General features: G+C 39.0%; 1 protein-coding gene across 3 annotated transcripts; it reads right to left on the minus strand.

Moving 5' to 3' along the window:
* Positions 1 to 2,232: 2,232 nt before the first annotated feature.
* canx (calnexin) lies at positions 2,233 to 24,010 on the minus strand. Of its 3 annotated transcripts, none has more exons than XM_088604520.1 (16): positions 21,845 to 21,902; positions 21,515 to 21,552; positions 16,971 to 17,141; positions 16,232 to 16,305; positions 14,651 to 14,709; positions 14,093 to 14,234; positions 12,971 to 13,052; positions 11,574 to 11,766; positions 11,117 to 11,306; positions 10,565 to 10,678; positions 9,314 to 9,470; positions 8,936 to 9,151; positions 6,884 to 7,003; positions 6,288 to 6,435; positions 5,478 to 5,572; positions 2,233 to 4,892 (listed from the first exon to the last, which is right to left on the minus strand). In XM_088604520.1, the coding sequence occupies exons 1-16, from the start codon at positions 21,885 to 21,887 to the stop codon at positions 4,836 to 4,838; spliced, it is 1,899 nt and encodes a 632-aa protein (XP_088460646.1). In that variant the 5' UTR covers positions 21,888 to 21,902; the 3' UTR covers positions 2,233 to 4,835. The 3 variants fall into 3 exon arrangements, with proteins under 3 accessions (XP_088460646.1, XP_088460645.1, XP_088460648.1); XM_088604519.1 differs by having other exon boundaries at positions 21,515 to 21,555; XM_088604522.1 differs by lacking the exons at positions 21,515 to 21,552; positions 21,845 to 21,902 and adding an exon at positions 23,884 to 24,010.
* Positions 24,011 to 25,252: the final 1,242 nt, after the last annotated feature.

Genomic DNA, 25,252 nt, shown 5'->3' on the forward strand with positions numbered 1-25,252 from the left:
TACGACTCATAAAGCGCTCGTTTATGTTTTTCAAACAGTACAGAGACCTGAAAATCACACCTAATTACACGACACGAGTTATCCACAATGATTATAACAATTACACAACTTAAATAACATCATCCGATATGTTTTAGTGTAGGAAAGTGTTGAGTCGATTATCTTTTTTCTTTTCCTAAGTCTTGGTTAATTTTTTGTTAAGCACCGTGAACTAAAAGCGCTGTATAGAAGACAAAGTGAGTTTCCTTCTGGATATTTTTTTTTGGTTTCTCCAAAACGATTTTTGAACGCTTGTGGCAGATTCCGTACGTTTAATTTTGCTAACGGACTGGAACTGTTGAATTGGCAAAATTATGGAACAAATGTTACATAAATATGCCCCTTGGACCTTTTCCATTTCAGATAAAGTATTCAATAGCAAACAAAACAGATCAAACATAAGTGGTCTTTTTATTGGCTCAGACGTCTACACACCACATTATATTTATACCATAAGTTATTAATCTTCCAAGACCATTATTCGAACTTGGAATTTGAGCCAAGCCTCTTGGTACCTGCATAAGGATACCCATGGGACTGTGCCGTCTTAATTGACAGTTGTATTACCAACTGCAAGACCTCAGAAGCTAAGCAAACCTAAGCCTAGTCAATGGTGGAAGGACTCCAAGGAAAAACCAGGTTGCTATTACTATTAGTGGTGCTGGGTGACCAGTAGGGGACACTCTACCATTTGGCCAGAATTTACAAAACTATTGCCAGGGGATGGTAACTCAGGACACTATGCTACGGAAAAGTGCCAACTTTAAAGTAGAACAATAACAGACTTACTAAAGACCCTAAGGCACTATTCATGAGAGTAAGGGGGTCAGGGTAATCCCAATATCATGGCTGCTTCTCTTTGGGTTTATCCAATTTGACCTATTTACAGCTCCCCTTTATTCAACTGGTGAAGCGATTTCTCACTTCTCCTTATGAGCTTTAGAGTGGAATTGCTGTATCACCAATGAAATTACCTGCAAAGATGTTACCAAGGTAGGTACTACACTTAAGTGCTGGATGGAAAGGGTCTCTTTCTCTAAGAGAAGCACTTTTTCAAACAATGTATTATTTGCTGGAGTATTTACAATAGATCACTTCTGTAAAGAGGCGCGTAACTGTGGCAATGGTGTCATGTTCAAAATGTATATGTTAAACTGACGTTCTCTGCTCCCCTTTCTTATAATCGCATGCAGTCACACACAGTAATATACTTCATGAGTTGTTTTGCAAAGGCTGCTCTTCAAAAGTACAAAACCATGACAAGGCAGCTTGGCATTTTTAAATGTCATGTGCCTGCACTAGCACGGGCACCACAATGAAAGCCTTTCACATCAATCCCACTTCATTAATGCTGGGAAATCACAAAAAAGATCTGACTCATTCTCTGCTTTAGGGATGCCCTAACATGACCTGAAATTATATAAAATCATTATGCAATTCAAATTTGTTGAAATCGGTTCACCTCATGTGGCAGTTAGAAACTGGAGTGCTAGTGACTCAATTGTCCCTTTACAAAGAAAAATGTTTTTCATACCTTCCCCACAAAACAGGTTAAAGGTCTTTGTTTACATTTTTTCATTATAACTTTCTAATTACGTTTGTAGATAGTCTATTTAGGGTTAGGTTGGTACTCCAGCTCGTCCTGCAGTTTTAAAAGAAACCAGACCCTCTCATTGCTACTGTTTATTTACTTCTAGGCACCAGTTTTGTTAAGCATTGAGGGCCTTCTGGTACACACAGATGCCACTAAGAATAAGTCTCTAATTTAAGGTGGGTAGATCAATCAATTTAATCTGGACCTTACTTAAGGCACTGAACATAATAAAGATCTATTTTTTTGTGGAGCCCTAGAAATTAACATTAACCCTTAGGTTTCAACACCATTAAAATATACAAAACATAAAAGAATTAAGAAAAAGGATTTATTCATTTACTCTCTCAACTACCACTTGACATACACTATAAGTTGCCAATATGTATTCAGAGTGAGAATTTTGTACTTCCTCTTCCTGTTTAGTAGTTAGTAGACACCTGCCATACTAAAACAGAGATAGCACTGGCCTTGAAAGAGAACGTCTTTCAATCGAAAAAAATCCTTGATTCTAGAATTCATGTCAACAAAGGCTCCAGAGAAAAAAAAAGAATACCGTAGTAATGAGGAGCCCCATCTTTCAAACAAATGAAACAAACCGCATCCATCAATGTTTTATTTCTCTGCAAAACATTCCACAGATCCATTTATACAACTGCATTTAAGTGTCCCACCAAATAATAAAAAAAGACATCAACTCTGAAGAAATTATGAATTTTGTGGAGACAAAAACAAAATGGTAATAGCCCAAACTCAAATTTATTGTACAATATTTTATCTCAAAATTCCATCTATTATTCTATTTGGTGCATGATTAATGTGTTAGGAACTGGTAACCGACATTCCATAATTCCACAGAAACTCGGTGAGGAACAGCACACATCTATGAAAGAGTGGACGAATCAAGGTTAGGCTTTAGAAATAGGAACTGAAATACATGACCACTTTAAAATAGGAAACCAGATTTCTAGAACAAGGGGGGGGGAGAAACCTCACCTTGGTTTTGTTTTTTTACCTAGAGCTTTTCACCAATCCAGATGTTTTTATAACTTTTAGATATGCCTGGACTCTCCCAAGCCCATCAAACTGACTTGGAAGGAAAGAAACAGGTTGACGGAGAAATAGAAAGCTTAGGCTATCAAATTGATCTGAACTTGGTTATTAAAAATAAATTAATGAAAGAAACAAAACACCATGTCAGAATGATTTTAGTCTGTAGCTCTTTCGGTTGAAGAGCTGGTGGTACTGATGTTCTCAATATCTCCATGTGAACACCATCGGTTCTCAGAACTACTTGGAATGAAAAATAGCCAAAGAATTTCAGCCACCCCTACATCGCTTCATGTCAAATTATTTTATTTTTGTGCAGTGGGATAATTGGTTTCTTTGGACAGTAGCAGACGTATGACATGATGCCAACAATGTGTGCCAATCATAACTCTTTAAAATGTTATTTCTTCAAGCCGTTAATTCCCCCAGAACAAAGTTTAGCATTCCATAAATATTAAACGGAGAGCAATCCTTGGTATTTTTATTTTAGATTTTTGGACCATTTCTCAATAAAACGTGACTTTTTCAAAACAGCTTTCCATTATCAGATGCAGCAATGCAGCCCGAGCTGTACAAAGTAAAGGCCTGCTCCTCCTATTCAAAAGGCTGATACCCTGAATGCTGTAGATGTTAGTACATCATGGCTCATCAGTAACATCATTAAAAGTAATAAATACTGCACTTTGCCTACAGGAAAACCAATATCAAAATATTCATTATCATAATGTATACAAAATGGAATTCCATTTGTAATACAGCAAATAAGAAGAGCAACTTTTATTCAGTTTTGAAGTCAGTGCAATCAGTTAAGACATGACAGAAGAAAAAAAGTGTTTAGTAGCTGGCCAGGAGCAAGCACTGAAAGCCCTTTAAAATCTGCAGCCCTTATACCAAGAGACAACTGTGACCTTGTTCTGGAGAATAAAGTGTTGGGGGTTTAGGATAACATTTCAGATTCTTCTCTGCGTTTATCATCACGAATAAATGCAGGATTAAATAGGCTTGATGCCTGAAACTCAGAAAGCAACCAGGCACTTCTGTGTTGGCACCTTTTATAGCCAGGAAATGAGATCACAGGATGTGCACCAATGTACTCACGTAGGAATGGGTAGTACCTTATGTCAGAGGCGGAACAGTCCTGTAAACTCCCAGATCAAGTGTATGCTCTTCATACAGATTTGAGGTTTGAACGCTTGGGTTTAACATCTATTCACATCAGCATGTAAGCGTTTAATTCACCAGTTACTGACTTTTCATCTAAGGAATGCAAAACTTTATTTTCCTTTATAGACTGTATACTGTCCCTCCATTTTATCCAACTAAAAATATTCTAATACTAACAATGATGGAAATGAAAATTAAAAAATAAAAAAATGCTCAAGAAGTAATATATTAAAAAAAACATCCTCTCACATTACATTCAGGAACTCATTCAGAAATCCTGGCCTTCTTGAATGACAAGGCAGCATTTTCTAACCTAAGGGCCCCCAATTGAACTCCCTTTAGTCTGAGCCATCACAGGCCTCTGAACAGTAGAAGGAAGACCACATTTACCACAGAAAGTTCTGGACTGTAAAATTAACAGAGGAAGTATCCTTAATGGACTCTTATAATTAACAAATATAGACCTGAATGAACACTTGATCCAACACAAAGAAAACGGATCACAATTTCAATTCACCTATCAAACCCTGTTCTCAGGTTCAATATATGCAGTATTTTATCTGAAACACCCCTTTAAATAGACGTTAAACAATCCAGTCTGTGTTCATTGATTCATCCATCTCAAACAGGGGAACTTAAGATGTGAAACCTAGTGCAGGGGTTTGGTATTATCTGTTGGCTTGACTTTCATCCAATACAAAAAATGTAATTGTAGTGTTCATTAAAGCACAAATCAATACTGTCTGTTCTTAAAAGCTATGGGTGAAATGGCAGTTGTGTTGGGTCCCAAGGCTAGTGTCAGCTGCATTATAAGGAATGAAATAGTTTTTGTACAGCCAGTCTCTACTTTATCATTAATCATTGCCACAGTTCATGGTCATGATTGTTTCACTCTTAAAAACATGTTGCTGCTGTTTTGTTGCTGCTGTGAGATAGTCCAGAGTTGTGGTAGCAGAAGGCTCCCCGGGAGCTGCATGAACCAGGGTGTCCATCAGTCTTTTCTGGGTTTTCTGTTTCTGGGAGACTGTCTCAGGACATCCTCTTTTTTCTAGGAAAAAGAAATTCATAAGGCTCAACATTTACTCACAGAACTAAATACAATGGGCTATTCTACTTCACCATGTAATTGCACATGGAGTTTAAAAAAAATCTCCTTCCCCTTACCAGCTGTTGCAAGCTGCCACTGCAGTGAGTTAGATGATCAGAAATAAAGACCCAGCTTTGATCCCCTGCATTCCTCCAGAACTACCAGGATCATGTCATGATGAAATACAAAGATCTGTCTAGACCCCAAGGATAGCTGACCTTACAGTCCCTTTTTAGTTTATTCACTATGACAACCCCAATCTCCAGGCATGAATGCAGTACTTTTTCGATTGGCGACAGCAGACCCAGAATACTTTTCTGTTTGAGAACTGCCTTTAAGAGTACTTAAAAATCAGAGGGCTGTGCACAACAGAAAGTTAAATTAGAATACCATCCTGGTACCTGGACAGAAGTCTGGAATTCAATAATAATGGGGAAATTAGTTTGTTGATCTCACAGTGTCTTTGACCTTCTTTTGGAACTCATCATAATATGTTAAAAACAACAAGAAAAAGCAAAACTCATTTTTGAGAAGTTCCTCAGCTACCTTGGCAGTTTTATCAGCATCACGTTCTTCCCCTTCCTCTTCTTCCTCCTGGCTGTGCTCCCCTGCACCCTCTTCTCCATCACTCTTCTTCTCCTCTGTTGTGAAGAGGCAAACACACGTTCAATCACACCCTGGACTGGGGAACAAGCCCATACCTGGCCTTCAGGCTAAATAACTGAAACTCAAATTACTCAAAAACATGGAACACAATGATACTAGTAAATGTTATTGGGAAATAAATAGTGGAAAGATATCGGCATCTACAAAATGTAATGAAATGCCAAACAAGGTGGAAACAGCTGTCAAATGTAATACCTGCCTGTGTAGGACCATTTGCAACTAAAGTTCATTCAAATAAAGCAGCAAAAATAATGGAAGGTCTTGCATATACCAATTTATATTCACTTTAAAAATGAGTATATTAAAACAAATAACTGTTAAAACAATAACAACTCTTAGGCCTATAACATATCTGGTTCAAAGCCAGCTGTTGCACAACACAGCTGATATTTTCCACAAAGCTGCCAAGATTCACTGCTACACCCCAGGTGACCTAGAACACATTTTCAATATATATACCAAGTGTGAATCGAGACTAAAGCCCAAAGATGAATGAACAGGTCTTGTATTCTTTGTTCTGACCATCACTTTAATAATTAAGCAAAAGGCTGGATTATTATTAGCCAGGAAAGTTTTCAACCGAGTGTTTAGTTTTTACTTTAAGACATAAGCTATCTTACAACTGAATAAGTGAAGAAAAAAATCTATTTAATATCAGCAGCAACAGCTAGATTTTGAAAATAGTCTTACCTGGTTTCTCCTCATCTTCCTTTTCTTCCTCCTCACCATCTTCCTTTTCTTCCTCCTCACCATCTTCCTTTTCTTCCTCCTCCTGCTCGTCCTTCACATCAGGCTGGGGCTCATCCGTTTTTTTGTATTCTGCAGCAGATGGCTTTTTCTAGGCGAGAGGGAAGACAATATCTCAGTACGATTCTGCTAATAACAGTTTCAGATATTTCCCACAGAAATTCACAATTGGAATTTGGTAGCTTTTCGCACGGTTATAGATTTAATTTTATTAAAGATGAATAGTTCCTAATCTCACTTCTTAGAACCCAATGTCTGCACTCTCACTTTAGTACAAATGCATTTTACATTCTGATTTGCTGTTGACAGATAAAAGAATAATCCATTCTAAATAAGTACAAAAATTGAAGAACACGGAAACTGTTACCAGGCACAATCCATGTGCAGTTTTGCTACACAAATCTTGAGATGCCCAGGGTTTTGGAAAGCCATCAACAGAAAAGTACAATGAAATGCAGTATCCAAGACTCAAAAGTGCTCGTGGGGACAGTGTCAGACTCTCGGTGTCCGACAGCCGACTGCCATGCAACACAGCCCACCTTTCCAGAACAGCAGAAGACAACCACGAGGAAGACAGGCAGGGCCACCGTGAGGATGTAGATCACCCAGAGCCAGGGTCTCTCTTCCGCTGCGGACATCATCTGACCCACCAGACCAGGCTATGGGAGGAAAGACCAACAGTGTTTAAGCAGCTCTCTCCAAAGGGTACACTGAACCCAACATTAAAAGGTAAGAAAATGGCAGTAGCCAGAGTTACCTGTACTTGTTCTTTGTTTTAATAGTACTCCTTAGTTACATGAAAATGTACACTTATTATAAGTGTAAGAGTGTGACTCCTAGGGTTTGGACTATCTATTGAGCTGGTCTGTCTATGAACACTGACACAGACAATTCCAACAGAAGGAATTGGATACAACAGGCTTCCTATGATTAACCTTAGTTATCGAGATTGTTTAGCTTGTTGGCCTTCCTTTTTAACAAGTACACAGGAAGCCCTGGAATGTCTGATGCAGAGGTTGAAAGACCTGAAACAGCTGTGTCCACATTCCTGTGGCTGAGCATTATGTGAACAGCGCAGCTGTGTATTCTAAGCATATCAATAGCATTTTTTCCTAAATACCTCAAATGTAAACTTGTAATACAAGCTAAGCAAATTGTTTCAACAATCTAATTTCTTTGTCTTCCCTATGTAAAAGAAGTTTATAAAACAAGATAGATATGCAATTATGAAATGAACATTTGCAATAATCTGCAAGGCTCAGATAAAAAGGAAAACATGTTGAGCTTGAATGTTGCTAAATCATAATTTAAAAACGAGTATCTTCAGTAAATTTATTTTCTTATTAGGTTCTCTGAAGCCAAACAGACAACCTAAATAGATCTTTTAAAAACAACTCAAACACTTTCACTAGTTCTAGCAACAGAAAGAAAAACACAGACGATGGGCCTTTAAGATAGGCATGAAGAAAATTCTAGGAATTCACCTTGAGTTAACAAGGCATTTGTGTTGTAGGAATTTCATGAAAGGCAGCCAAAGTACGGCTAATCCTTTCCAATCTACAATGCTTTCCAACAATGGAACTACTACATTAATATGAGCTTGACAGTACTCTGTCAAGATCTCTATTCCACCAATCCATTTAAACAGTAACATGTGCATCTTTGTAGAGAATGACAGCTGCCAAACCAAAAACCTGAGCAATAAAATTTCTACCAGAAAATGTGTTAGTAAATGTGCTGCTTAACAGATTTAAAGTGTTTACAAACAAGAGGAAACCATCTGGTAGTTTAACTGATAGTAGTTAATTGCCATTTTTTAAAGAAACCAATTACTAGTGTTGTATAATTTTAGCATTAACATCCCTTGATTTAAATTTTGCCCGATATATTAGGTTTCTGCTTTTTAATTGCTTCTGTATATAGTCCAGTTTTGAATTTGATCAAACTTTTTTTTAAATTTCATTTACAGTGTTTTCAAATCCTTAGTTTAATAATTTACAGTATATCGCTGATCTAGATTCTGGAATAAAGAACAGAGGTCCTAATATAGATCGCTGTGGTACTCCACTAATTACATCACATCACAGAATTCACCCCTAGTTGTATCCTTTATTTTTAATCAAACAATTCTAAAATCAAACATTCAATTCCCTGAATACCTACAACAGCCATTTGACAATTAATCATTTATGAGGAATGTGATCAAAAGCCTTCTAATATATAAATACACCATATCAAACAAGTTGATTAGGCAACACCTACCTTTTGTAAATCTATGCTGACTTAGGTTTTCCTAGCATATTATTTTCATATAGATGACCCTCTAGCTAATTATAAGCTTCTATTACCTTACATGTAATAAACTTACTGGGTCTATAACTACTTGAATAGAGTTCCCACTCTAATTTATGGATGGCTACTATGCTGAGTAGAGCATAATCCCAATTTCCTGACTAGTCAATGATTTTATTTAGCCCCCTCTAGCCCCGGAAGCTGCACATCTTTATTTCTCACCAGGAAGAGCCTTAAGCAGGGATCAAAGACCGACGGCAGAGTACATTCCAGGCCATCGATCCTGAAGGGGTGCTCACCTCTGCAGCTCCCTCGGCGGCTTTCTTCAGCCCCCAGCCATCGTTGGCCCACTGATCCGCCACGGCGCGGTCCGAGGAGATCATGAAGTTATCGAAGAAGATGTCCGAGGACATGGACCAGAGCTCCAGCCCAACAGCACTGAAGGGCGTCATGCGGAAGGGGTGCAGATCTTCAAAGAAATCGGGGTTGGGGATTTTCCTAGGTTTCCACACTCCCTAGAGGCGAAGATGACACGATGGACAAGACCACGATTAAGGGAAATTCAGTTTGCATCCCTTTGAGGTCATTTTTCCTTTAGAAAAAGACAGATCCTTGCCTTGTTTTTTTTTTAAAGACGTATAGTTATCAGATATGTCCCTTTTTTCCCGGCACGTTACCTGGTAATTAGGGTTGTCGATCATGGGCGCCTTCCACTTGCCCTTGTAGTTGGGATTGTCAATCACGGGTCTCTGCCAAACACCACAGCCAGGGGCAGTTTCACATTTAGGGTTGGGGATCTGAGGAGCTTCCCATTCACCATCCATATCCTCATCCCTAAAACAAAGAGGAAGCATCATTAATAGGTCATTTCTTTCAAAGGCTCTTCACTTGAAAACTAACTAGGACCTTCCGGTGTCCACCAGGATAAAGTTACCAGTAGTGGTGTATTAGGAACAAACCAAACTATGGTTTTGTTAGACACTGAGAGTGGCAAATAGTTAAATAAAGCGATATAGAGGGAAACATCAACTTATGATGCCCTTATCATAACACACAGTATTTCATTGAAGACAAAATAAGACCTTTTGTATTCTATTTAAAACATTAATAAAATGCCCAGCAGAACAAAGAAAGATGTCCCTAATAAATCGCTAATGTGAGGATTGCAGTTAATGTTTATTCAACCAGATACCACTGGAGTAATGCCACAATATATGGCAGCAGCATCACAACTTCGTAGTCCGATTTGATCAGATCTCAGAGACTAAGCAAGACTGGTTTTCTAAGGAAACCCAATTTGCTGCCGTAATTGGACCAGATTTTCCAAACCAATGTCGTGCTGTGCTACGGAAAGCGTGTCCTTTGAATGAGAAGGTAAACCAACATCCTGACTACTTATTCATGAATGATGCCATGGCACTTTGTACGAACAGGGGTGTCAAACCTCAGCTTTCTAGGTGGATGCCACTTCAGGACAATGTCAGGTTTGTCTGAAATTTCCCTCTTACTTCAAACGGTTATTTGAAGTAATTTACCTTGGAAAGAGCAATCTCTAATCCCCTGGTGATGCGTACACCCCAGGTTAACAACTACAGAGCAAAGCTCTAGCAATCTGGGCAAAGTAGTTGGCAGCTGAAACCCTCAATAGATGGGCAAGTTTAGGGATAAAGGGCTCTTCTTCATATCTGAAGAAATGTTTATTTCCTTTTTGTAAGCAGAATTTATTTGGTATTTTAAACTGGTGTTTAGGGTTTTTACCTTTGGATGGAAAAAATATCCCCTAAATTAAAACAATTGGCATGACTGATTATCATAATTCAACAATCGCCAGACACAGCATGCCAAATTTTCACTATAGAAGAATTATACATGTATCCCTAGCTTCTAGCTCATTGTATTGCAGAAGCACCTATTAGAAAAACAGTTACCAGTCCTCAGGCTTGATTGCATCAGGGTCTGAGACATATTCTGGTTCATCATCTAACCAGCCCTCTGGTTTTGTAGCTTCTTCATCCGGGATCTTTGCTGGAGCATCTTCATCCCTGCAGGAGCAAACCGATCAATACAAAAGCCCACTTGCAGCACAGACAAGATTAATTTCCTATTAATTCTGATCACTAGCATTACGGATAGGCAAACAATTTATTAGAAAAACCCGAGCATCATATGAATGAAGCAGATTACCCGAGTCTTAAATCAAGTACTTTTTCTTTTCCTGCTCAGATAAATGAGGGGTTTTCACTTCATAAATGCCAAGTATGCCATCTTCAAAGGAATGGAAAATTCAGTATTTTAGAAAGAAGGGAGACAAATGAAACTGTACTAATGACTACTTACAGTAAAAGGAAAAAAATCCTATTCAAAAATACTCTTACGGATATAAAAGAAAAACTCCCCTATCAATTTTGCTTTCTTCCATACTTTAAGCCAATTTGGCAAAAATGTCCCCCCATGTCCACCCTGGGCTAAAGGGTACTCACCAGTCCTCAGGCTTGACTGCATCAGGGTCTGGGATCTTGGGCCTCTCATCCCAGTCTTCAGGCTTCCTGTCATCAGGATCTTCAATCTCGGCAGGGGGGTTGACTGCAGGGCTCACGTCATTCAGGAGATTCCCACTATTTACGACTGTCTGGTCGATGAGGATCTCAAAGCCGTTGTCTGGGTTCAGCACTAGACAAAGCCGACACAAATACTGAATCTTGCAACACTGCAACAAAAGCTACAGTCAATAAGACTCATACTGTGAACTTAGGCAGTGGTCTGTACACCACACAGTGGCTCCGAAGGGGAGGCAGACCCAGGGACAACTATCTTTCAGTAATGGACTTTTCTACATTCTACATGTGTGCACTACGAGAAACCTTTCACGCAACAAACACAAAATTGCACGAGCTGGATTACTTCACTCATTCTAAGAGCAGGTATGAAAAGCCATACCCAGGGTGTAAAGGTGGGTCTTCTTATCAGTGTAGTAGGTGCGGAGGTCTGCATCAGGTTTCTTGGCATGCTTCTCCTCATACTCTCCTGATTTGGGGTTCTTGTGGCGGAAGATGAAGTGCAGCTTGTAGTCCTCTCCACATTTGTCAGGCCCAAACATAATGGTGTATGGGGTCTTATCCACAAACTGATCCTGTATACAGACATTTAAAAAAAAAACAAATTACACATTGGACAAACATTTATATGCAAATGCTGATTTCTTGCAGCTGTTAACATTTCAGTGCACGCTATAATATAAACTGAATTATAGAGCTTGTCACTCTAGTCTGTTATCCAAATGAGAGAAACCTCCTATTTGTATTTAAGGAAGAAGATTTTTCTTGGGTTTTTTTCTTTCAAGCTAACTTGTAACCACAGATCTATGATAAAGAGGAGCTGAAGCCCCAAAGTTTTGCAGGTAACAACCATCCACCACTAAGCATTTGCCCTGTTACATGTTTTTTAAGCTAATGAAACTAGTGCTTTGCACATACTCTACAGTTGGCTATTAAAATCAGATGTAAACTTACTTTCTAAGTATAAATACAGTAGTTTCATTGGTGCTGCTCACCAACAGCTATTTTTGCGACCGTACTGCTACAAATGACTTAAAAACATGAAACGGCAGCAACACAATCTGCCTGTGCAGTATCTTATGCATTACTGTCTCACTCATGGGATTCAATCCACAACATGTTTGAGCTCCTTCAAGGGCACTGATGGGCACTTACAGCAGTGTTACCCCACAGGACCAACAGAAAACTTGGGGAAGCATGTTACAGATGAGCTACTGCCAGTATTGGTGGATGTAATGTCTGTCTCACTAGTGTACCGTTAATGCTGGACACTAGTGCACTTTGATTAATGTATGCACTTTGACCAAATTTACAGAAGATTATTTTAAGGCAGAGAAAATAGCATACTAAGATGCAGAACTAACATCTAAATAGACAACAGTTTCTGTTACCATTATACAAACTCACAGAGGTTGAGCTCTTTAAAAAAAAAAAGCTTAACATACTGCAGCCTGTTAGATTAGATTTATTAAAGTGTGGGAAGTGCAGGATCGAATTTTGTAATGCACATACAGCACTGAAGAGGTTCAATAGGGTTTTACTCATAACACCTTAAACAACTGTCAAAGCTTTTTTTCTAAACGAATGTTCAATCCCCTCAGAATAAAGATCTCATGTTGTGCATCACAGAAATTGTTACATACCTGCAGTTCGTTTTAGGACTTTATGAAGAATAAAGAGAGCATTCAATGCTTTGAGTCCTTGCCTTTTTGAGAAGGCTCACTGGAAATAAGAATGGTTTGGAAGGTAGCAGAACATATGTACTTCACAAGTACTCACCAAGTTCAGATCAGGTGTTTGGGAAAGGAGTTTCACATAAGCCCCACCACAGTCAATTCCAGTCTGGAAATTTACCTCATACCTGGGAAAGGAGAGGAAGAAAAAGATCTCATTCATCAGGGGTTAAATTACCAAAGCACCAATTGTTCAAATCGTTGAAAAGCACCTGCAAGCAAAATAAATACAACATGACTGATTTAAAGTCCCTTGAAGTCCAGTTGCCGATAAATTCCATAGCGCCAATACAAAAAGAAAATTAAAAAATATTAAAGGTTAAGGTATATCAAGTATGGTTTTCCTTAATGTACATAGTTTTATTTCCTCTGTTCAGATAAAAAAAATACAGCACAGTCTAGTTGCTTTCATTCCATTCTTTTGCATTTCCTCCCCACATCTCCATTAGCAGGCTTGTTAAAGGCAGCAGGGTACCTCTACAGCAGTGTAATAAGGTGCAAGCTCTCAACACAAACTGATAATAAAATTATCAGTTCTTATTGGACTGCCTGAAGGAGCTGAAGGGTCACTGCACTACCCAAGCTGTGGTCCATGACATCCCAAACAGTGTACGCTGACATCTGTAGAAGAGGCTTCTTGGAAAGAGCACCAATCTGCATCTTAGCAGAATTACGTTTGGTCTGAAAACAACAGACTTTTTTTTTTGGTGGTACTGACTCTCATCTCAGCCTATGTCCATTACTGGTAATTCTGACTTAATACAAGCTTATTACATTTATTTCATTTCAGATTGAAGATACCATGCCTTATTGAATACTGGAATCTGTTCAGACTGGCGCTGGGCTCTTTTCCGACTCTGCAACACTATTAGACTCCACTGTCTTCTGTTTAAGCTGAATCAAATAACATGATGACGAAAGTCATTAGCACTGAGCTGTAACCCTGCCACACGGGTTGTAAGGCTGCAGTTTTACTGCTTGGTTTCGGCTCGGCTCAACAATACGGCCACTAGAACCGTATCATGCAAACTTCACAACTAGCTTGTGCCAGTGGAAAATGAGGTTACTGATTAAATATCAAATACACGGGTATACTTGATAAAGACACTGAGAAATACAACTGCCTTATCCATTCTGTGCCACTGCCGGTTATTTGGTGGCCACTTACTGAACAATGAGGGGCTTGGTGTCAAAGACGAAAGGCTTCAGGAGTTTGGCAGAGATGGCGTGGTGTTTGGCGCGAGACTTCAGGACGAGGCCTTTGTCTCCAGGGAGTTTGGAGTCGACCATTTCTTCCACTTCCCATTGGCCTTTGAAAAGAAACATTTTCTTCAACCTCAGAACACTCTCCCCATAAGTCTGATTACCTACTTGGCTCTAAAGAATAAGCTAGCATGGTCATGAAGATTCATTTAACAGCAAAGAATGTGATGAGCAAGAGAGTGAACTGCTTCTTTACCATCTTCCTATCCCTTTAAAAAGGAATACACCTAATTTATTAAATAAAACAGACCAACATGAGAGCATGACAATTTTATGAGAAATGAGACAGAAAAAAAATTAATTGTATCTATAAGGTAACAAAACGCAAGTTAGAAAATCCTTTCATGATGACAGACCGCCCTATGTAAGGTAACAGCACATTAACACACACTTCTCTTATAGTGTGTTACTTAAGGAAAAGGACTCTTTTGCATAGCAAAGCAAATTATCACCAAAGTCTTACCATCGTACTTTGCAATTTCTTCATCAATACCCTCCTTCTTAGCTTTTGACAAAATCCACCTGAAAGGATAAGATAACGTTCATTTTAATCAAGGGTACAGACATACTGAGCTCAGCAATATTTTTTACTTCTCTCACGATCAGAAGCACAGACGAGACATTCCATTCTTTAAACAGAAGATTAACGGATTTATCTGCTTAAAAAACAAACATTACCATGATATTAAATTTAATAATAACCTTTTGCCTGCCTGCTAAATTAATAACAAATGAGGACATGTGTTTTTCTCGGTGTAGAAACTGGATCTTCAAGGTGTATTTTATTGGCAGTTCATACCTGTATTCAAAACCAAGTTAAAAATAAACACTTGCTTAATATTTTTAGGTACGAAACGAGTGAAAACTAATGCTACTAAAGTTTATCAGCGCAGTAATGACTAACAGGGAGGTGGGCACATTTCATAGGTCTGCTATAGGCCAATAAAGTATTGTATGCTACAGAAGGGAAGATGGCAGTCTCAGAGAAGAGTATACTGACGCCTGATAAACCTGATGCTGCATCACAGTTTAAAAATGATGTGTCAAAAAACAGCATCTTCAGGCCTCAGAGTACTATAAGTTGCATAGTTTTTGGATCCTTCAGGCAAATGCTGAGGATGCAGTTACAGTTAGTGTGAGAAAGAACAAAAGGTATTATCATCTTAATAAGCAGAGTATAATGGTTGTTTTGGGTATTTCATTCTCATCAGGCTTGACCTTCAACATCTTAAATTACTCACTAATGACTCAAAAGTAAAATAATAACAGGTTTCTTTCAATGCTATAATTATGTTTAAGATGCAATTTTGCAGTACACTGAACCATGAAAGATGTGTTTATATATATATATGAACAGTTAATGGTTTAATCCATGCTGAAAAGATGCAATATATGTATACATGTATTAAAAATGACATTTGCGCACAATTGCCAGTTGCTTGTTATAACTTTCAGGTCTGCCAGATAGCACTGCTGAAACTGCAGCATTACTCCTTTATCTTCCACAGTGTACTACAAATCTGATTTCCACTAATACATTTTAAAAATATATATCATTCATACTGGATGCCAAATATTCAAATACCTGAAACTCTAGAAGTAACAGCTATTTGATACTCCCATTCTAATTGGGAGGAATGTTACTTAAAGTACACCATTTATTTATGTCTGGTTATTATAATATGAAATGTGTAAGGTGTTTCTTTTTCATAATTCTGCACGAGATCTTTTCAGTTCAATAAGTACAGTACGATATAACGGTCCTATAGAGAGGACCAGGAGAACCAAGTAATATTAAATAATTAAGTAATATTAAAGTAACATACAATCAGAGCTGCCTCAAGTGACATCTTCTTAGAGGAAAGGATAGGCTGGTCTGATATCGGAATAGATTTCAAAATAACCCTCATAAACCTTGTGCTATTGTTTCTTCCACTACCCAGAAACTCAGCTAAAACCTTTCATAAGTGTTACCTTTGTCCACACAGCACCACTGTTTACCGGATCCCAGGCTTAAATGTTATTAAAGCACAATAATTCTCACCCATCCAATGTTCCTCTGTCAAAGGACTCAGCAAAGTAGAAATCGCCGGTTGCAACAGGAGCCTCATAGGTTACCTAAAGAAAAGGGAAAAGATGATTCTCGTTATTCAAACGGCACTTCTTCAATCCCCTTCCGAAGAGGGAAGCAAGTAAAGGTACTAGAGCATAGCTAGCCACCTTCACAGCCTAGGCTCCAGTAAGTCATAGATATTAAGCGTTAGTTCAGTAGTGTATATGTAAGAATGCACATTTATGATGATACATTTAAATTTCTTCTTGTGTGTACTGAAAACCTAATTAAAAGTGCCAGAAAAAAAAAACAATTAAAAGAATAAATGAGTAAAAACAAAATCTCTTGATTTAAGAGGTGTCTGTTCACTATGAAATTCAGATTGTCTGGGAACAATATCATCTATTATTGATGTTTTCAGCTCAATTAAAACATTCAGTTCTGAAACTTGAATGATCTGAATTGTTAATTTGGGTTGTTCTCCCTAAGCCTGGAAAGTCAAAGAGTGATTTCTGTCAAACTAGTCTATCAATCTCTATTTGAGGAGTTCCCTGTTAGCGCTGTTCTGTAATAATGGTAAAACCAAACAAAGAACGGTCTCTGTAGCTCACAGACTGAACTTTTCACTGTAAATCACAAAGCTGCGTCGTCACAAAACAGTTTGTACTACAGCTGCTCCTACTGACTGGGTGACTGACTGGATTCCCCCACCTCTCCTCGGCTAACTCACCTTGGGAGCAGAAGGGGGGCTGGCCTGCTTCGGCTCCTCTTCCTCCTCCCCAGCTACATCGAGATCGTCCTCCACATCGATGTCTGTATCCTCGCTGTCGGCCTGGACCAGGGTAGAAGTCCAGCCTAGGGCCAGCAGTAACATGCACAGCCTCCACTTGAGCTCCATAGTCTGTGGAAAGGGAGGGAGAGAAGCCATGACGGAGGGCGGAGTGAGGGAACACACCCGAGCAGAGAGACGGATCCTGGCACACGGTCTGATCTAAGAATGGATACCGAATCGCAGCCATAGAGTTCTTGGCTCCTCACAATTTCGGGTGCTGCATTCAATCCCCCCAAGGCCCCTCCTCCTAAAAAAATCTTTACAAAAACAGTCACATCACCACCCTCCCCACTCACAGGAAGAAAAGGCTGGTGTTGGTTGGTACACAGAAAATGTTATCCCAGGCCCCCCACTACCTCTGGTCACCATGACAACACAGTCCCTGGGATCTGCAGCCTCAGCCTGTTTTCCTAATGAGATTAAAGCCCAATGAGATTACGATCTAAGCACACAGACCTGCTCTCACTGCAATTACAACAGCCAGGCAGCTACACAACTATCTTGTTTGTGTTCTCACCAACAATTTAATGCTTTCATTGGGCCACATCTTCACAACAAACAATGCCACCAGCAGCCAAAATATTTGGTGGTGACAGTCTAATGTCACTGACTTTTCTATTGAATTAATAACTGTGTTACAAGAACCAACAGTGCATGTTTTATCATCTATTAAGTGTTTACAAAAACTGGGATGAAAACATGAGGCCTTTTGCGTTTAAAAAGAACGTAGACGGTTTCTGTAAGGTTTAGGTAACGAGTTCCGCACGCCTGGGGCTGAGTACGAAGAGGCTCTATCTTCGGTTGTGTGGATCATAGTCTTCAGCAGCACAACAAGGCCTGAATCAGCAGATCTCAGATTACAAATTAGACTTTACTCATTTAACAAATCCTTAAAATAATCTGGAGCTAGACCACACACATTGTCACAATCGAATAATTAGAATGACCATAAGCTCCACTCTGAATTACATAGGGAGCCAATCCAATCTGCACATAATGGCAATGCTAACTAAACATACTGTGCAGTACCACACACATACTGAAGACTCTAGTACATACACTGGTAGATAAGGCATTACAGTATTTTAAACTTGATAAATTAAAGTTAAAAAGCATCAGAAAGCCAGTGCGAAGATCTATCGATCAATACTTAGCAAGTGGAATAAAGAAACTTGACTAAGTTTCTTCAAATGAAAAGAGTTAAAAGTAACACCAAGGTTTCTATTATTTTAACGATAACCTGCTATCGTGCGGCCGAAAATAAAAAACATTTTGAGACACCAACAGGTTCCTTGCTGCTTCAGAACCCATGCATTTTATTCCAGAAGTCCACTGAAAGCTGGTGTGGGATGAGCGTTCTGGCGCACTATGGCTGCAGTCGCATCATCCAGGTGGGGATGCACTTGGTGGTGGTGGAGGGGAGTCCCCATTACCTGTAAAGCGCTTTGAGTGGAGTGTCCAGAAAAGCACTATACAAATGTAAGCAATTATCATCCAGAACAACAAATGGCATCCATCATATTATGATTTAATTTTAAAATTAAGCTCACAGCATCAGTGGTTCTTATCTTTCTTCTAGTCAAAGGACGTACTTTAAATTCTTCTCAGGGACATCCTGAATGAATCCCAACACCAACAGTGCCTGAAGGCCCACAGTTTAGAGCTGTAGGCTGAGATTAAAGTCAGGTTCCATCTGTCTTGCAGATGTGAGATTATCCAGAATAAGGACACCACACATTGGACCATGCTATAATAACCCAACAAGACCCTTCATCAAAAAGCAGCAAAATATTAACTCTTAGAGGCAAACAGGGTGACTGCCTGCATTTGGCTTATGTACAAAGGAAAATAAGTGATTAATGAAGAAGCGAGTAAAGGATTTGGAGTTGAAGGCGTGATAAAAGGACCACAGATCTTTTCATCACCATGCGATTTGAGTCAAACCCAGCAACTGGCTAAGCCAAGATCTTGAGCACTCTGTTAGAAACCAGGGAGAATTGAACTTTCCTACAAAAGTTTGACCTTTCCGCAAGTGAAACTGCAAAAAAAAGCATTGCTGAAGAAAAAGCTAAGGCAATTGTCAGCAAAGTGAAGCATACCTAAAAGCTCGCAGAACAAGACAATATTCCATGTTACTGACAAAACAATCTGCATTTTCTACACTGCGCTTTGCTCAGCTGCATTTCAGAATTAGTGATTTTTATAAGCAGTTTTTAAGTACATTTGGATTTTATTAACATATGCAAAATTGACAATTATGCTATAGCTATCCTTTACCCTCTAAATACTGTAAATTTACAATCTCCTAAGAATATTAAAATGTGAATTAAAAACCGTATTACTTAAAAAAACTGAAATATGCAGTATTTTCAGATAAGCTATGTGTTGACTGAATAGCACACACAAAAAAAGAGAAAACTGTACAACTGAGGGTAAACAGGCCTATGGAATGATTAAGAAACATTATCAGAAAGAGACTTACTTCCAGAGAAAGCAAGTCTCTTCTAACCTAAACTGAGCTCCAATTTGCATAAAAACCATTTCACAAACACCACTTCACATTCAGAACCAGTGATTTCCAGACATCATCATAGCAACTGTATTAGCATAATAATGAAAATATTTTATACATTACACTGAAAAAAATCTCCTGCAACAGCCCAATTAGCCTTATCACGTTCAGCCCTAGTTCAACTTGATTCCAAAGCATTAAATCGATGGAAGTAGTGGAGATTAAAAAAATGGAAATTCCTTGGTAAATGTGATGTTGTTATATACTCAGTATATAGAAAGCAAGGGTTTCCACATAAGTTTGACTCAAGTGTTAATAAAGCAAATAACATCCTTGCATGCTTAGGGTCAAGTTTAAAAAAACCTGGACAGGCCTGGTTGCCCATAATTATGGCAAGCATGTTCTCATGACCTCAGTTCTTTTGAAAGGAGGCGATTCTCGAGCACTTTGGCAGGAGCCTAAGAGACCAATGTAGCCCAACCTGCTGATGTTTCATGAGCAAGAGTGTCTAAGGTGATCTCAGCATGGAGATCCGAGATAGAAACATGAGAAAAGAGCACCAAAGACAGTAAAAACATATTCCACGATTTTGACGTAACCCCAGGTCAACTGACTGAAAAGCAGCAGTACAGTCTTCAAACTGTGGTACAAGCAGCCAGTTTCATCAAAAATAATCTGTCAAGGTTCCCACAGACAGCACGTTTGTAAGTCTAGCGTTCATAGAGCACAGGAAATAGACCACCAAGCAGTGGAGAAATAACATATGGTCAGTTATATTATGCTTCATGATGCTCTCAACAAACAGAAATGTTCACGTGTGGCACCAAACTAAAGAACTCTACAACCCTGAGTACCAGGTGGGTCTGTAATGTTGTGGAGCACATTTTCTTGGCATGGTCAGGGTGAACTCCTTCCCGTAGAAGGCAAAATCAATGCTAACCGCTACGCAATTGTGCAAGGTGATCATCTTCATCCCATTCTTTCCTGCCTGGAGGAGCATCTTCCAGGATGGGATCATTATCATCCACAGAGCATGTGGTTGCCCACTGGTTTGGTGAGCATGACGCTGCTGTTTTCAATACTTCCTGACCTATTCAGTCACCAGATCTGAACCCAGTTGACCCTTATGGGATTTGGGAATGATGTCTGATTTTCACATGATGCCCGGGATAGCGTTTTATATCACCATCAACCAGTTGTCAGTTGAATGACTTTCTTAGGGAAGAATGGTACCATATCCTTCCTGCAGAATTCCAACAGACTCTATGCCCAAAGCATACAGGCTATACATACTGTAGTAGTCCCTCATCCCATTAAATTCTCAGAGATTTAAATTAATAACTTAAAATGTAATTAAAATGTATTCAAATCAGCAGATACTCCTGCCTGCTACTTAATAACTGTTCTATCATGAATTCCCCTGAGCAGAATTACAGTTTGAATCAGTCCCTTTTACCATCTCAGTGCAAAAACAAACAGCCTGAGGCAGGCAAGCCACTAGAGAAAAGGCTTCTGGGACTGCAGCTGTCGAACAGAGCTCTGCATACAACTATAAACAGAAACAAGCCCAAAACTGTTATGTCATGTTTTAACCATCTCAACTTCCCTATGTATTTTAGTAAGCTGTGGTTAAACTTAAGAAGGCCCTGCTTTAAGATCCTCAATGGTTCATGGTCATCACCCTCCATAAATATGGCACAGGCAGGAAAGCTGCTTTTTCTGAATTTTTTTTTTATCTGAGGGCTTTTAACAGCTGCGCAGTACACCCTGCATATCAGACACAAGCCTATTTCCTTTAAAAAAAAAACATGTTCAAAAACACTAGTCAAACAATAAAGGCTGCCTTGGATCTCTCAATGTAACAAAGCAAAAGGTAAATGCATTTATAAAATGAAATATTGCAAGTATATTCAGTACAAGAATAACCCACCTGTGCGGTTTCCACCAGCAAAGGTACTGTATTTGTTTCTACTTAAATTTTGTATGTGTGTCCACATTTCCAACAAACATATGGGGAAAAAAATGATAGGAGAAAAGGAAATTAAAGCCAGTTGCAGACCTAGAATACAAGAACACCAACCATCAGTACCTCCTAAATCAACTTTGTAATTAAAAAGATGGACAAAGGACGGATGACAAAAACAGGAATTACACTGAAAAATATTCTATTTGTTTAAATATCACTAACCAAGTAACACTTGATTCCATTAAATCGACTACTAGAGCACCAAAATAAAATGACAAAGCCTTTCTTTCTTACGGTCCAGAACGACCTCTCTCAGACACATCACATCAGCCGCCATCCACAGAAATGCACACATTCGAAGAAAACAGCGGCTGGGAATCAGTCATTGGGTTTCTCTTGTTTCTCATGTGCTGTAACCCTATCTCAAAACACAGCTGTTTTCCTGCACTCTAAATCAGGCGACAGGGAAAAGCAAAAAGAGGGCATTCCCTAGGATGAAAATAATATAATGAAGGTTTTAAAGAAGACAAGTTGAGGTACACATGCCAATCGGTCAATAGCCCAATATTAACTGGCCAGGAAAGCTATAGATGACACCCAGAGCTCTTAGGCTAACTGACATTTGAATTACACTTTCAATTTCTCTCTCACTAAAGTACGCAATATCAAAACAGAAAACCATGTTATGAATGGAAATTACAATTGTAACTGCATCGACACACTTTAAAATAGTACTATGATTAAGAGGAAAAAAATTAAGACCGGGGGAAAGGTATGCAAAAACAGCAGCACTGGGTCCCATAAAAGTTTAAAACAAGAAACTGGCAGCAAACAAAACAGGCCATATGCAAAACCTTTTGTGCCTACGTTACCTTGAAGCCAAATTTAGCAATGCACTGACTGACGAAGAAAAGGTCTTTATGATACGGCTCCCAGTGTAGGAAACGCCCAAAACAGGACAGCAAATGTCCTTCCCGTAATATTGAAAGCGACTACCGAAATATTTTAAACACTGCCTTCGCATTCTGGTAATGCGGCCTTAATTTGGACGCTTGAATAAAAACTTCATAAAATGGTCTCTCCTTGTTGAGCAACTCCCGCGAAATGGTAACGGTTAAGAAGAAAAAAAAGAAAAAAAAAACCCGAGCACCTGTTCTGACATACCAAAATGTGTTTTGGTTTCATTTCTCCCAGGACAGTTAAAACACGTCTGGCTCAAGCAAGCACGACAGGAAAAGTCACCTCGGGGGAAATTTCCGGCGTTTGAACATTTCCTTTGGATCAATCGTTTTGTATGGAAAATGATGTTAGCCCTGTTTAACATCGCCCTCCCGACAGATGGGTAGAAACGGGAAGATAAGTCATGTGGTGAACAGCTAATTTCTACAAAGTGTTTTTTTTAATTTATATTCATAGAAGTAACAGCAACACCACATCATCACGGACTACTCTTCCAAGACCCCTCTCAGCACAGTTTCTTTGTTTTTTTTTTCTAAGATTTCCATTCTCTAACTTTATGCACCGTCATTCGCAGCCAGGACACAAGTCGAAGTCGATGCCATTCATTCTCGGCGGAGTCCCTTGCTCAAAGCCCCATGAACACGCTGCCTGTCCCGGAAGCCCAGAGCGCAAGGCGGGACTACACCCCAGCCAGGACGGCAGTCCATCGCAGGGCATATACAAGGATATACAGGGACAAAACCCAAACAAGCCCAATCAGAGCACGCAAACTCCACACAGAAGGTCCCCCAGCCTAAAAACTAACCAATGAAGCAGCAATGCCAACTCCCGCGCCGTGCCGCCCACGAAGCTAAATTCGAACCTGCTCTACCATATCGAGGTCGAAATACTGCTAGTGAGCGTCTGCTTAAGGCCCATGTGCGTTTGCACTAAATATTTAAGATCACATTCCCCACACCCGAACTAAATTCAGCTGCGAACACCGGCACGTATGATTTACTCAGGAAACAAGAGATCGTCTTGTACTTCACGTTTGTATTAACGATAGAAAAAAAAAACAGTTTTTTTTTCTCAGCTGAATTTATCGATGTCGATTCAGGAAAAAAAAACTATATAGAGAACATTAGAAAACCAAAACGAAACAAAAAAAACTGTTACTTAGAGGGAGGTCGGGGCCATCTGACACCCAAACTGACAAGATCCTTAGACCCCCGAGAGTAAGAATCGCATAAAGATGCAAAAAAAAAAGACTAGGGCGTGCTGTGCAGTCTTTTTAAGTCACCCTTTTGCCTTTTATTTTACAGCTACCCAATAGAGTTAGTGTTCCCCCTAATTTCAAACATTAACATTATCTTTCATCTCCTTTTACTCACCTCCAGCAATAAGACGTTACTACCTGGAACTACTGCACAATCACGTGTCAGTTACAATGAAGAACTCTGACACCAAATCCCCTCCTATGCCCGTCTATGATTGGCTCCTGATCTCAAATTGTCAACGCGTTTCGGAGAGTTCCGATATATAATTGCGTGTTCCTCCTGTCCATCTTTGCGAAAGACCGCCTCCTCAGAACTGAACCTCGTGGACGGCTCTGATTGGTCCTCCAGCGGAAGGAAGTGAAGAATGATTGGTTGGTGTCATTTCTGTGGCGCAATTAGAAACAGGAAACAGGAGGAAAAAACTAGAAGGATTGTGTAGTGGCAACCAGTTTGGCTGCATAGCGACGAGATTACACTTAAAACATCTGAAAGAAATCCAGTTTTTTAAAAATGAAATAAACTTCTCTCATATACCTGTTGCAGCAAAAAGTCCAAAATGTTTGTACAGAAAACGTTTATACAACATTTTAGTGTCTATACTGTGTTTAATCGTAAATACCTAATATAAAAATTTTGCAAGACCAATGTGAATGAGAATCCCCGCGTGATAAAAGTAAAAAAGATGTTTACAATACGTTACACATCACGTATTTTTGTTCGTGTATAAAGCAATAAAATACCAAAATAAATATAAAACACACCTTGAGCAAAAACTGCTTTTAAAATTGACTTATGCTGTAGACCTTCCAGTACCTCAATTTTTTATACCATGCAATTGTTTGAAAATATGCAAATGAGGTACCCTTAGTCCAAGTCCGTGTGATCTAGCCGATATATGAAATCAAGATCAATATTGTTTTTAGGTTGTATCATGCCGATGCAGTGAAGCTAAACATTTGAAACTATGGGCAGGTGTATTTAAATCAGAGAACTGGAGGCCCTTCTTTACACAAAGTTTGTAGGAGAGTGGAACATGCTGCACAGCCTTGATGTCGAAGCTGATTTATGGCACCCTGGCTTTATTCATGAAACAGCTAGAAGAGATCTTTGGATCAGTAAGCTCCTTAAAAAACAATTATTGGGGAAAAAAAACTAATTAGCAAAGGGCAAAATGGCCCCCTCTCATATGTAACAGTTAATATGCTTGTTCACTTTAATTATTTTTAAGATTATTAGCACTGTTTTGTACACTATAGTCATATTCTATGTATAAAACTATCAAGGTTATAATTTACTATCACTTGCTTGCTTTCCCATAAATATGCTGAAAAAGCTCAATTTCAGGTACCGATTCATGAGCTACACGAAGAATTAAACAAAACAGGCAAATCAATAAAATATCTTTTGCTAATTTGCTCAGAATGATCTTCAGTGCTTCTTTAATGGATGTTTAATTTACAGCAGCCAATTAACATTTAAAAGG

Source organism: Lepisosteus platostomus, chromosome 13 (genome assembly GCF_059453375.1).
Source record: "Lepisosteus platostomus isolate fLepPlt1 chromosome 13, fLepPlt1.hap1, whole genome shotgun sequence".
NCBI classification, from domain to species: domain Eukaryota; kingdom Metazoa; phylum Chordata; class Actinopteri; order Semionotiformes; family Lepisosteidae; genus Lepisosteus; species Lepisosteus platostomus.